The sequence below is a fragment of the Caretta caretta genome, chromosome 25, assembly GCF_965140235.1.
Source record: "Caretta caretta isolate rCarCar2 chromosome 25, rCarCar1.hap1, whole genome shotgun sequence".
Lineage (NCBI taxonomy): Eukaryota > Metazoa > Chordata > Testudines > Cheloniidae > Caretta > Caretta caretta.
This window is the reverse complement of record NC_134230.1, coordinates 16,921,876-16,934,451: the sequence shown is the minus strand read 5'-3', so window position 1 is coordinate 16,934,451 and position 12,576 is coordinate 16,921,876. Positions and strand designations below refer to the sequence as shown.

General features: G+C 53.5%; 1 protein-coding gene across 3 annotated transcripts in view; it reads right to left on the bottom strand.

Moving 5' to 3' along the window:
• Positions 1–12,576, bottom strand: part of KCNN1 (potassium calcium-activated channel subfamily N member 1) — a 72,739-nt gene that overhangs the window by 4,347 nt on the left and 55,816 nt on the right. For all 3 annotated transcript variants that reach the window (XM_048830738.2, XM_048830737.2, XM_048830739.2), the window contains 3 exons: positions 6,213–6,354; positions 4,876–4,986; positions 4,458–4,585 (listed from right to left, as the gene is read on the bottom strand). In XM_048830738.2, the coding sequence (XP_048686695.1) occupies positions 4,458–4,585; positions 4,876–4,986; positions 6,213–6,354 (381 nt within the window). The remainder of the gene's footprint in view (positions 1–4,457; positions 4,586–4,875; positions 4,987–6,212; positions 6,355–12,576) is intronic.

The window sequence follows — 12,576 nt, the reverse complement described above, 5'->3', positions numbered from 1 at the left end:
CATGGTGTTCAGGCTGCTGAATGGATCAATGAGGGGGAGTCAGTTCGGCAGATGCCCCCCACCCCCGGGCAATGGACGGAACATGGATTCACAGGGTAGATTTGCGGGGGTCTGAATGGCCAAAATGTTCCGTTTCAGCAAAACCATGCAAAAAACAAGGCCACATTCGAGAGCCTGGCAGCTCCACGGAGGCGACTTACTTCTGAGCTCTGGAGGGATCGGGCAAAACAAAGACAAAACACAGCACGTTTTAATAATACGACAGAAAACAGGCACTGTCATGCCAGCCGGTGCCCTCCCCTGCCCCGCCCTGCTCCCGCCATATCCCTGCACCCCCCCCACACACAAAGGCCCAGCCCTCTTGCACAGATCTGGAAACTGACAAAGCCGATTGCATTTAGCGCCTTGTCCCATTGGGGAAAAAGATCTCCTGGGGTCCCTCTGCCCGTTTCCCCAGGGCTTCGATCCCGGACTGTGGAGACGGCCCTTTTAAACTCCTCCTGTGCTGGGGGCTGAGGTCAGGGCTCCACTGCCAGAGCTGTACTTCTGGGGAGCGGGTGGAGAGTGAAAACCAGGAAGTCTTGGCGAAATGAACCCAGGGGGCAGGGAAGGGACCTCAGGAAAAGAACAGACGCTGATCAGCCCGGGGGACTGGAGATGAAGGACCCAGGCACCAGGAGGGAGGGGAGCGGAAATGCTGCAACCCTCACAAAATCTCCAGCTTCGCTATTTCCAAGCTGAAGAGGCTTAGCAGGGGGCCAGGTGACTCCAGGCCACCTGGGGTTTGTCCAGCTTTGGGGTTACCCTATGGAAAGGCAATGGGGTCACCCGCACTTTCTAGTGCTCTGGGGCCTTGTGGGAACAGCTCACCAGGCCATTGGTCTATGGATTTCTGATGCGAAGGGGTGGGTCACTGGCACTGGATGGCACTGAGCTCAGAGCTCAACCGTGCCCACCTGCCATGGCTACCTGTGGGAAAGACCATCTGCCAGCTGCCTTTGTGCTGGGACATCTGGTGCCAGTATCCAGCTTTATAAGGTGGATACAGGGCCCCCACCACTGCTGTCTCTCAGTTACTAGAAAGGGCTCTTTAGGTGCTTTATCCACAGTAATTGTTTAAACATGAGGCTTAGTCAAGGCTCACGCTCAGTGTTCAGCTGGGGAAACAGAAGCACAGAGGGGGAAGGGACATGTCCAGAGAATCTTTGGCAGAGTTGGGAATAGAACCCAGGAGTCCTGCCATGTGGGGGGTGCCCCCGGCAATGTTTGAAGTGGTACGCACCATCAGTCCCTGGGGCTCCCCTGGGGCAGGCCCCTGTACCTCACCCGGGCCAGGCTTGGCCCCCCCCCGCCGGCAGGCAGTGTCACTCCCAAACCCTGAGAAGGGGGATGGCCTGCTGGGAGCAGGGTGGCCCAGGCAGGCCCCCAGTGGGGAGCTGGCGGCATGGCAGCAGCGAGGAACAGCAGTGGTGGGCGCCCCCTTGCCCCTCGGTTTGACCCCGCTGACCTGTCACAATGAGGGGGGGCCTCGCGACTTCATGCGTGGGAGCTGCAGCCCGGCTCGAGTCCGGCGCTGCGACCCCTGGTCACTGGGTTTCCAGCCCACTCACTCGGTTTTGGCCGCACTGCCCCACGAGGGCGGGGCCCCAAACCGAAGTGGGCAGCATGGCCATCAGCATTGCTGCTCCACCTTGTGCCCCGGGAATGCACCGGGCACCGGAGCCTAAATGCTGCGCTTGGCCAGAGACACCATGAGCCCAGCGATGGGTGAGGAGGGGGAAACTTCCTGGGGCGAAGACTGGGGGGCCAGATCCGCAGCCACTGGGGACTGCTGGCTGCAGTAGATTTATACCAGCTGATGCTCCAGCCCTGGGGTCACGCCTCGGGTGAAGGGGCAGGGCAGGTTTTTGCTTCATCCACCCAAGTGCAGAGTGGCTGTGAAGTGCCCAAGAGTCTGCCAATCTCTCTCTCTCTCTCTCACACACACAGACCAGGTTCCCCTTCGTGTGCTGGTTAACAGTCCATGTAGGGTGGTAAAACCCCAGACCCCTCTTCCCTGAGATAGCTCTCTCTTGCTGCCTGGGCTTTGGTCCATCCATGCATCCCCATACACATCCCTCCCTCCCTCTCTCCACACATACACCCATCCATCCCTACACACATCCATCCATCCGTCTGTCCACCCACCCACCCAGCCCTTCCCACTGGTTTCCCTTTCGTTCACTGTCGTGTTCCAGCTACACCCAGAGCAAGTGGCGTCTTCTCCCCCTCCCCCATCTCTGTGCAGCGCGGGGGGCCTTTGTGGGTGTGTGCAGGGGAGGGGGACGCGCGAGGTGGGCCACGATGTGGAAACAATGAAAAAAAGTCAAGCCAGTCCTGCAGACACAGCGAAGTGCCCGACATCAGGGTTTCATTCCCCCTCACCCCTGCCAAAGAGAACAGACAGACCAACTGACCGACCCTGGGCAAGGGGGCAGGGGGTTTGTTTTTCAGAGCCAGAGTATCAAAAATGGCCACCCAAGTGCGGGGCCAGGGGGCAAATCCCATGCAAGCGTGTGCCCAGCCCATGGGCACCCAGGCCCATGGGGACCCTCTCACGTGGGGCTCATAGGACCCGCTCTGGGCTCCCGCAGGCTGGATTTCCAACTACTGAGCCCTTCAAATGCATTGAAGCTACCCATGTCCAGGTGGGTGAGAACTGAGCGTGGGCACGTGGTGCCCTGGGAGGTGGCACCCTCTATCCATACAGCACACGGGCAGCCACAGGCGCGCTGCACCTGTCTTAACGCTGCTCACGTCTCTCGGCCCCGATGGAGACCGTGGTGCCAGGGATGACACCTCCCCACTCCCTGGCTGCACCGCGCTGGCCATGGCTCTGCACTCCTCTGCCTTTTTGTAGGGCCACGCTGGGGCTGGGGCTGGTTATTAAAGGCCTTGCAGCCTCCAAGCCTGATTCAGTCGGCAGGGCATGTTCCCCTGGAGCACGGGGACTGGCACCCAGGCTTTCCAGGCGCTAAAGGCTGCCCGGGACCAGGGGGAGCCCCTAGAGGGGAACTTTACACCCACCTGCAGGGGGACAAGCAGCGCTAGCCAACGCCAACACAGAGCCCCTGGCAAGACCAGGGCATAGCCCTGCCCAGGAGGATGGAAGCTGGTGGGCGCTGAGAAGCTGCTGGCAGTTTGGGCCTGCAATAGCAAGACAAGGCAAAGAGGGACCCTCTTGCCAGCCACGCCAGCGTCCGTGCTGCTGTCAGCCCACGGAGCCCCTCCAGCCACGGGAAAGCGAATCAGCACCTGTTCTGCTCTCCGCATCGCCGGCGGAGTTCTGACGGCGGCCCATCATGATGGCGCCGGGGCGGGGAGAGCAGAGATGGCTCCTCTTAGCGTGCAAGAACCCAAGCGTGTCGGGGCCCCGAGACAGCAAAGCGTACAAGCACATGCTGCTGTGACTTGATGAATAGGGGTCTGGATGTGGGCACCACAGACAGCTTGATTCAATGCACTGGTTGGGAGTCCACAGGCCCAGAGAGGATAAATCTGATACCCTGTGGGGTAGTTTGCAGAGCGTCATCTTGGTTGTAATTGGGCTTTGAAGTGCTTCAGCGCTCCGCAGCACGAAGGGCAATCTGGACTCATCCGTGAGATTTCTAGAGGACCCACAGCCTTGCAAATGAGTCCTTGGGGAAATATTCTAAGCTGAATTCCCCTTGAGTCAGGAGGGAGCGAGAGATTTTTATGGTGAAAACTGAGATCCTAAGTTTGGCAACTGGAGTCATTTTAAATGGAGCTGACGGAAAACCAAGAAAAAGAATTGGTGGACAATGTTTAGAAATTTTTTTCTCCCTTTTTTGGTCAAAAATCTCAAAATCTGAGAAGTTTCAGCCAGTCGGTTGGAAAAAGAGGAGGGGAAAAAGGCAATTTGTAGAAATCTCAATTGCTGAAAATTTGACAAATTTGAAATTTCAACCATACTTGTCCCCATTTTTCCTCAAAATTGAGATGAAATTTCCCATCAGAATTCAGAAGCTAGACAAGACTTTTTTGCTGAAATTTGAAAGTTTCAACTAACTGCAAAGTTGGTTGAAAAATGGAAATAAAGCAACTGGAAACCATTGTCTTGTGTTTTCTTTTGGGTCAAAAATTGTGACCAAATTTCATGGGAAAATTTAGGAATTTTGACATGATTTTTCTGGGCAAAGTTTGAAATTTTGACGAAATTCGATGTTAAAATTTGAAACCGCAAGAAAATTTTCTCTCATTTTCTCAACACAATTTAAAAAAAAACCCTCAAAATTTCAACCTATTTCATCCAAACTTTGGAATGTTAAGAATGTCAATCGGCTCGTTTTCACTCCTGCCCCAGTCCGTGTCCTCCCATCCCCTTCACTCCCCCAACCTCACGGCCTGGAAGCGCTGGAGGGTACCAAATATGAAGCAGGTAAAGGTGTTGGACTTACTGATGGATGGCTTGGAGGAACTTACGCTGGTGTTTCCGAACTTTGGCATGGTCAATCTTCTTCACCAGCTTGGTGTGTTTATAGATGAGCCACGTTTCCCTGAGTACGTTGGCAGCAGCGTTTTTCACCTGCAGGAAACAGGAATAAATACGGCGGTCAACGGGCTGAGTAGATTGGGCATTGATCATGTTTTGAGCCAACTTGCCGGGGGAACTTCACCCAGGGTAGGGAGGCTAACACAAAGCCTAGATGCCACATAAGACCCCCTTCAGCCCCACCCTGGGAATCCCAGAATCCTGTGTTTCTCAGGGCTGAATTTCACAACTCCCCCCCCCCCCCAGAACGTGATGCCTGGGATTTGCAGAGATCGGGGCAGTGGGGGAAGGAACAGGGGTGGGGAATGGGAGAGATTTCTTACCCGCTTTGTTAACTGTGTGTCCATCATAAAATTGTGCACGTGTTTTTCAGCTTTCGTGAGTTCCAGCTTCCGGGCTACCACAGCGACAACCAGGGCCGTACACCCAGCGCCCTGGGACCGAAAGAAGAAGGGGTGCGGGTAAGGGAAAGCAGAACTCGGGCTACCAGAAGAGAGGCTGCTAGGACCAGTGGGAGGTCAGATGTGTGCCTGCAAGGGAACTAGAGCTGAGGAGAAGAGGTGCCAGCACCCAGCTAGGTTTTTCATAGGGGCATGGGGAGGTAGTCACACTGAAACCCAAAAAGTTTGCAGGGACCCCGGGAACATGCCATGGGAGCCTGCACTGTTCATGGCAGCAGGGAGTAAGCAATAGGGTATTTCACCTTCACTAGGAGAACATGTCCCTTCGTCTCTTTCTAGTGGCTGGTCTTTCTAAGAGGATAAGAGCTTACTACAGCTGCCAGCTAAGGGAGTCACTTGTTTAGCTCAAGCCATAAAGGTATATGCTTTTTCGTGCTGTAGGTTGCAGGTTCAAACTCCAAGCAGGGGTGGTTAGAAAAGCAGAAATGTAGCCTGTGACAGGGTCGGGCCAAATGGCTACAGGAGAGTAATAGAAGGCAGATATATTAGCCCCAGGCTAAGTAGGTCCCTTTTCCCTGGTAAGGTAACAGGGAAGGTTCCAGAACAATCAGGAACCTACTGGAGACAATTAAGACAGAGAGGCTGATTAGAACACCTGCAGCCAATCAAGAAGTTGCTAGAATCAATTAAGGCAGGCTAATCAGGGCACCTGGGTTTTAAAAAGGAGCTCACTTCAGTTTGTGGTGCGCGTGTGAGGAGCTGGGAGCAAGAGGTGCTAGGAGCTGAGAGTGAGAACGTGGACTGTTGGAGGACTGAGGGGTCTAAGCATTATCAGACACCAGGAGGAAGGTCCTATGGTGAGGATAAAGAAGGTGTTGGGAGGAGGCCATGGGGAAGTAGCCCAGGGAGTTGCAGCTGTCACACAGCTGTTCCAGGAGGCACTCGACAGCTGTATTCCACAGGGCCCTGGGCTGGAACCCGGAGTAGAGGGTGGGCCCGGGTTCCCCCCAAACCTCCCAACTCCTGGTCAGACACAGGAGGAGTCGACCTGGACTGTGGGCTCATGAAAACGGACAAGCTGAGGGCTGCCGTGAAGCTCCAAGGCGAGCAAATCCGCCAATAAGCGCAAGACCCACCAAGGTAGAGGAGGAACTTTGTCCCAGGCCTCTATGTCTGCAGAGCTGGTTTTTGACTCAGCTCTCTCTATGCAGCCAGGATGCCCCTGGCCGACGGCCTTCCCCAGGCCCCCTTGGGCTTACCATGATTCCAGTGAGCAGGCACACTCCCTTCCCGCAATAGGTGTGCGGCACCATGTCGCCGTAGCCAATGGAGAGAAACGTGATTGAAATTAACCACATCGCTCCCAGGAAATTGCTGGTCACTTCCTGTTTGTCGTGGTACCTGCCGAGGGGCAATAAAACACAGGTCAGGGGTTATCCGGTCCCTCCCTCCCCCGGCACCAGCGCCAACGCACGCCCCAACACGAGCATTTCAGAGTCACTCATCAGATCTTCATCCAACACGGGCCACAGCTTGGGGCTGTCCCAGGGCTCTGCATCAGGCCAAGGTCTGATTGCAAAACACCAGGCCAGAACCTCTGCTCCGTGACAACAGTGCGACTCCTTATTTGGACTGGCAGCTCCCTCCGGGCAGGGGCTTTGGGTCAATGCAGCGCCTAGCGCAACGGGGCTCCTCCTCCTGGCTGGTCCTTGGGCGTGACCGTAACAAACACAGTTTATAAGAATACGAGACTTAGGGTTATTGCACTGCCTAGGCTCTGCACAGTGGGCTGGCTCCTAGCCCCCCCGACTCCAGGCTGCCTGGGGTTTCCCAGTGGAGCTGAGGAGGGGTGCGTCCATCAAGGTTGCAAAACGGGTGAGCGGTAAAGCTGTGATCTGAATTAGGGACCCCCTGGCACTCCCTCACTGTGCACGTTCCTGCCTGGCTCACACCTGCTGGGATCTGGGCAGGGCTGCTTCGCCACCGTCAGGTTCCCTCTACTGTCTCTGCAGGCAATGGGGCGAGAACACTCCGCTCTTATCGCTGCGACTGTCCAGGGAGCCAACGGAGCAAGGGTTCTGATCCCACGGGCAGGCCATGAGATACAGGCACCTGATGCCTTTACATAGCCCAGCCTACAGCCTTTGCCAAAGTGTTTCACAAACACAAATGAATCCGTCCTCCCCAACCCTGTGGGACAGGGGTGTGCCACGAGCCCCATGTTGGACAAGGAAACTGAGGCACAGAGCGGGTGGGAGTCTTAATTTACGCCCGGGCAGACAGTCAGCACAGGGACTCTTCTAGTGGTGATTCCTCCTGTGTTGGCCCCTCTGCCCAGAGGTTAATTTCACCCTCATTGACTTGTCCAGACGAAACTGGCAACAGAACACTGGCCTCCTGGCTCCCAGCCCAGTGCCTTGGCCACTGGGCCTTGCCTCTCTTTCCACGCAGTTACATGGTGGCTGCTGGACATCGCAGCGCTAGTGAATCAGGGCTTTGCATCGGAAGCCCCTGCATGGCCAGCTTCAAACCTGTGAAGGAGGTTCCAAGTTCCACCCCTGCCATGGCCTCAGAGCCGCGCGCGCTATCAGATGTCAGCGGTCTCAGCCGAGGGGAGATGGAATCTCTTAAAAAACCCGGAGTCTTTTTGAAAAGAGAACCATCTCCAGCCATCACATCACGTCAAGGCCGGGGGAAGGGTTTTCAGTGCGACGGAGGCGTTTTGCCAAGAAGCCTCCCCTAGGACCTGGGATGGGAAAGGCGAGCCGGGGACGTTGCCTGGAGCTATACAGGGCTTTCCTGCCTGGCCTTGGCACCTGCATGGGATCAGGGTGTGAAATAGCTGCCAGTGGTGTGGGCAGCTGACGCTGCATCCTACTTAGCTCTGCAAAGGAGACCACATGGCATCGCCCCTCCCCACTGCCTGCCTCTGCCTGCCTCTCTCCTGTGGAGGGGCAAGAGAATCGCAGGCCTGTGAAGGGTGACGATCCCACAGGCTGGACTCCCCAGTGGCTATGTCAGCAGTACACAGTGGGATGAAAGCGGCTGCCAAAGGCCAGTGGAGGATGCTCCGGTGCAGGGGAATGATCTGCCGGGGAAAGTGATGCCCCAACCCCTGGCACAGGGGGATACCGGGAGAGGGGATGGGGGGATGGAAGAACTGATCTGATCCTCCACAGGGGTCAGTTTAGAGCTGCTCCCCTACAGCTCCAGCTTGTTCTGGGGACAGGTGGCTCAGCGTCAGAGAGCTGCAATCATCTCCCCGAGGTATCGCCCCCCTTAACTGAGCAGAGATTGACCCCAGAGAGCCCAGCGGGCACAGACAGAGCAGCTCTGCGTTGCCTGCTAGTATACAGTACTGGTCAGGATAGTGTGGAGAAATTATATCTGTGAATGCAGATTCTCTCTTGGTGTCACGGTGTGAGTGTGACACACAACTGCACTCGCACCTGTTTGCACGCCCAGCCACCCACTCAGAGGCCTGATTCTCCACTGCAACCGCATTTACTGCACTAAACGGCTGCACAAGACTCCTTCCCAGGGGCTCTCTCTTTCTCTGTCACTCACACATGCGGGTCCGTCCCCTGGTCCTGGCTCAGCCAGAATTCCCACTCAGGTTATTAGAAGCTCTGATTGCTCAAGGCTTGCATGGTTGTGTGCTTCATTGTGTGTGTGACAGAGAGACAGGGGGCATGTGCGTGCGTACGCACGTGGACATGTTCATTCACATGCACTCGCCACCCGTGGCCTGTGTTAGACACGAGGTCACATGATCACAATGGTCTCACCTGGCCTTAGACTCTAGGGATCGGATCTGTTTAAAAGATGGATGCTTTCTGAAAATCTCCCTGCAAACTTTAGATGGCACAAAAGAGCCATTTGGTTTCAATGTGACACACTCTGGCTACTGACGAGACTTTAGGGGAATGGGAAATGCAAACAAAACTTCAAACAGAACCATCCAGGGGTTCGAGTTTTAAAACATGACGATTGGCACTCATGTAAGACAAAGAGGTGGCAGCTAAGGTCTTCTGCTGCCTTGAGCGTCTCTTTGGAGGTTGCTGGAGTTGCAGTTTTGCATTAATAGCTGGCTGCCCAGTACCGCTTCCTTGTAAGATTTGCTTGTGGGGCTCAGGCTGGAGTAATTTCTCTGATGTCAGCTGGGGGTGCTCTGCACTGACACGCATGTCACTGAAATCAGAATTTGGCCCAGTGTCATTAAAAGGAAACAAAAGCCCCCCAAAATGCAACTGGACAGTTGTCAGGTAATTAAAAAGCTCCGTGGCAATGAGCAGCCAGTGTGAGCAGAGCAAAACCTTCCCTGAGAAAACTGAAACATGACTCAACACAGCCCGGGTTTGGGGGAAAGTTGGGGCAGAATTAAGCCTTTCAAAAGCCGCATGGGTAGAACTTTGAAACAGAAACTCAGTTTGAAACCAGTTTCAAACCCTTGAAAACTCAAACCAATGAATACATCCGAGGAATAAATACCAGGGAGGGAGGGGAGTTATTTAAGTTAAGCAACAATGTGAACACAAGAACAAATGGAGCTAAACTGGCCATCAACAAGTTTAGGCTTGAAATTAGATGAAGATTTCTAACCATGAGAGGAGTGAAGTTCTGGAGCAGCAGGGGCAAAAAACCTAACTGGCCGCAAAACTGAGCTTGATAAGTTTATGGAGGGGATGGGATGATGGGACGGCCTACAATGACATGTAGCCAATCAGCGACTGCTAGCAGCAAATATCTCCAATGGTCAGAGATGGGACACTAGCTGGGGAGGGCTCTGAGTTACTACAGAGAATTCTCTCCCAGGTGTCTGGCTGGCGGGTCTTGCCCACATGCTCGGGGTCTAACTGATTGCCATATTTGGGGTTGGGAAGGAATTCCCCCCCTGGGTCAGATTGGCAGAGACCTCGAGGTTTTTTGCCTTCCTCTGCAGCATGGGGCACGGGTCACCTGCAGGTTTAAACCAGTATTACTGGTGGATTCTCTGTAACTTGAAGTCTTTAAACCATGATTTGAGGACGTCAGTGACTCAGCCAGAGGTCAGGGGTTTATTACAGCAGTGGGTGGGTGAGGTTCTGTGGCTTGCGATGTGCAGGAGGTCAGACTAGATGATCACAATGGTCTCTTCGGACCTTAACATCTCTGAGTCTCTAATTAGGCACAGCTCTCTGACAACACGCCGTACTTTCTAGTGTTACTGTATCCAGTCCCTTTCTGTTCTATTCTTCCTGACACTATGTGGTAAATTAAACTACATTTATGCCCACTGTAAGGCCCCTTTAGACCCCCAAACGGGTATAAAAGGGCCTTGGTCTCAATTTCCGAATTGCTCAGCTAAGATCAAGGCCTTAGCCTTGTGTATAGGGGTGAATTTTCCCCGTAAGCACAGCAGATGGGGAAGGGCCTCTTTCCCCTCTTAGTTTGTAGGGTAACAGTCTCTCTGCAATTTAACATCGCTAGGCCAAAACCACTCCTGGAACCTGCCCTTTTACCTTGCTGGTGAGCTTGACAGACGCTATAGCTCAAACATTGACGCAAAGAGAGTGACCAGCTGTGTTCACTCGGCCAGCCCGCACTGCAGCACCCGGGTGTGGCTGACTCATTGGATGAAGATAAATGGCAACTTAGAGCATCGGTTTACAGACCCCCCCGCTTTCATGACCATGTGGGGGATCACGTTGGGAACAGGAGATCTACACAGCAATTGCACAGTGGAACAATCCATCAAGGTGTGAGGGCGGGAGGGGGAAGCCGGGTGTGTTAGAAATCAACCTGACACGTGTGCAGAACACAGATGTGGCATGTAAGTGAGATGCCAGGCACATGTATGACACAGCTGGCCAACCACATGCCTCTGTCACAGGGGACATTCTATTCCAGCATTCGCAGAGGGGGGAGAAACTCGCACCTGATACAACCTCTTAGCGGTTTAGCCGTTACATTTTGCGGATGGGTCTGAACCGGGGACAACAGAAATCTGCAGAGGGGGGAGAGCAAAACATCTGAAAGGTGGTATGAAGGTGAAGGAAAGTACTTCACATATTACCTGTGCCCTCTGTGAAGTTCAGTGAGAATTAAGTCTCCAAAGGACCTTGAGGGATCAATTAATAATAATTCTGCCTTTTGTATCTTTTCCCGAGGATCTCAAAACACATGAAATTAATTTCACCTCACAACAGTCCCAGCAGGTGCAAAATCCCCTGTTTTACAGGTGAGGAAACTGAGGCACACAGGTGGGGAAGCCCGAATCAAAGAGTGAATTGATGGCAAAGCTGGGAATAGAACCCAGGAGTCCTCAAACTCTAGCCAATCAAAAGGGTCAGATACTGAGTCAGCCAATCCACACAAACCAGTTGAAGCTACAGAATTGGGTAGATCTACCTAGCTAAGTTTGTAATCAGGATGCCTGTCACCATGGTATCTGGGTATCTGAGATCTCAGGAGAACACGCTCTTGTACATAATTTCCTGAGATTCTTGCTTCTGGAGGGAAACGTCACCAGAAGTGGCCATTCCTGGTGGGATTTGCGCTCTTTGCGCCCAGCAGGAAGCATAAAGGCAGTGCAAAGCCAAACATTTCAGAGCCACGCGGAGAAAACAGAAACTACTTTCAAGTTTGGACAAAGATTCTGAACTTTGGCTTCTCACTTCAACACCTAAGAGACACCCACTTGGTTTCCGAAGACCACCAAGCCAGCCCTGAGAGGATAGCTACTTTCAAGCCACGGCTGATTTGCTTGGGTTCGAACTAACAACCTAGATATAAAGCATTTTGTGAGCCACTAGGTCAAAGCTCCACAGTGGAGGTGCAAGAAAACCTCCCCCCACTGATTTCTGTTGCTTTTGGCCCACTAGTCCTCAACTGACTTCCACGAGTCATTTTTGCTGGGGCTGATGTCTTTGGGTCGCAATCATCTTTGTCAAAGCTGGGATTGGAGTGGGAGGCTGTGGGGGTGGGAATGGACAGTGGGGTGAAATTCGCTCCTGTGCAGAGAGCCAGCATTTAGACTTAGACATGACTTAAGCCCTGTTTTTAAGGGCATAAGTGGGACATAAGTGGTTCGTGGGACTCACACAGGCTTCTGCACCAGGCTGAATTTCAGCCTTAGTGAAATGAACGTCTTCCCATCTTTGGCTACTTGAGCCTTGTGCAGAGGAGCCAGTGACCAGGAATAGCACTGGGGACTGCGAGAGTGGCTTTCTCCACCTCAGCAGGGCTCTGAAGGCTCTCTCCTGCCCATCTTGACCCGCCTCACTCCCGCCCAACTGTATCTCAGCACTGAGACACAATTCCAAGGGCGGTGTTCTTTTGAAACCTGCATCTAATGAGTTAACACCAAATGCTTCTGTTTGAGATGTCTGCCCGGCCTCGAAACCCTGAGTGCAAAATTTCACCGGGGAAAAAAAGTGAACCCAGAAAATGAAAAACAAAACAAAACAGGGCTCCCAAGGGAAAAAGAGGCTGGTTAGGGGTAGTAAAAACCCAACCCAAAATAACCGGCGCTGAGCAGTGTTGCAGATCTTGCCAGACTCATCAAAATTCTGCAGCAGGGCTCCAGAGGCATGCAGGGGAGGGAAAAAGGAAAGAAGAGAAGAGAATGTAAAACTCAAAACA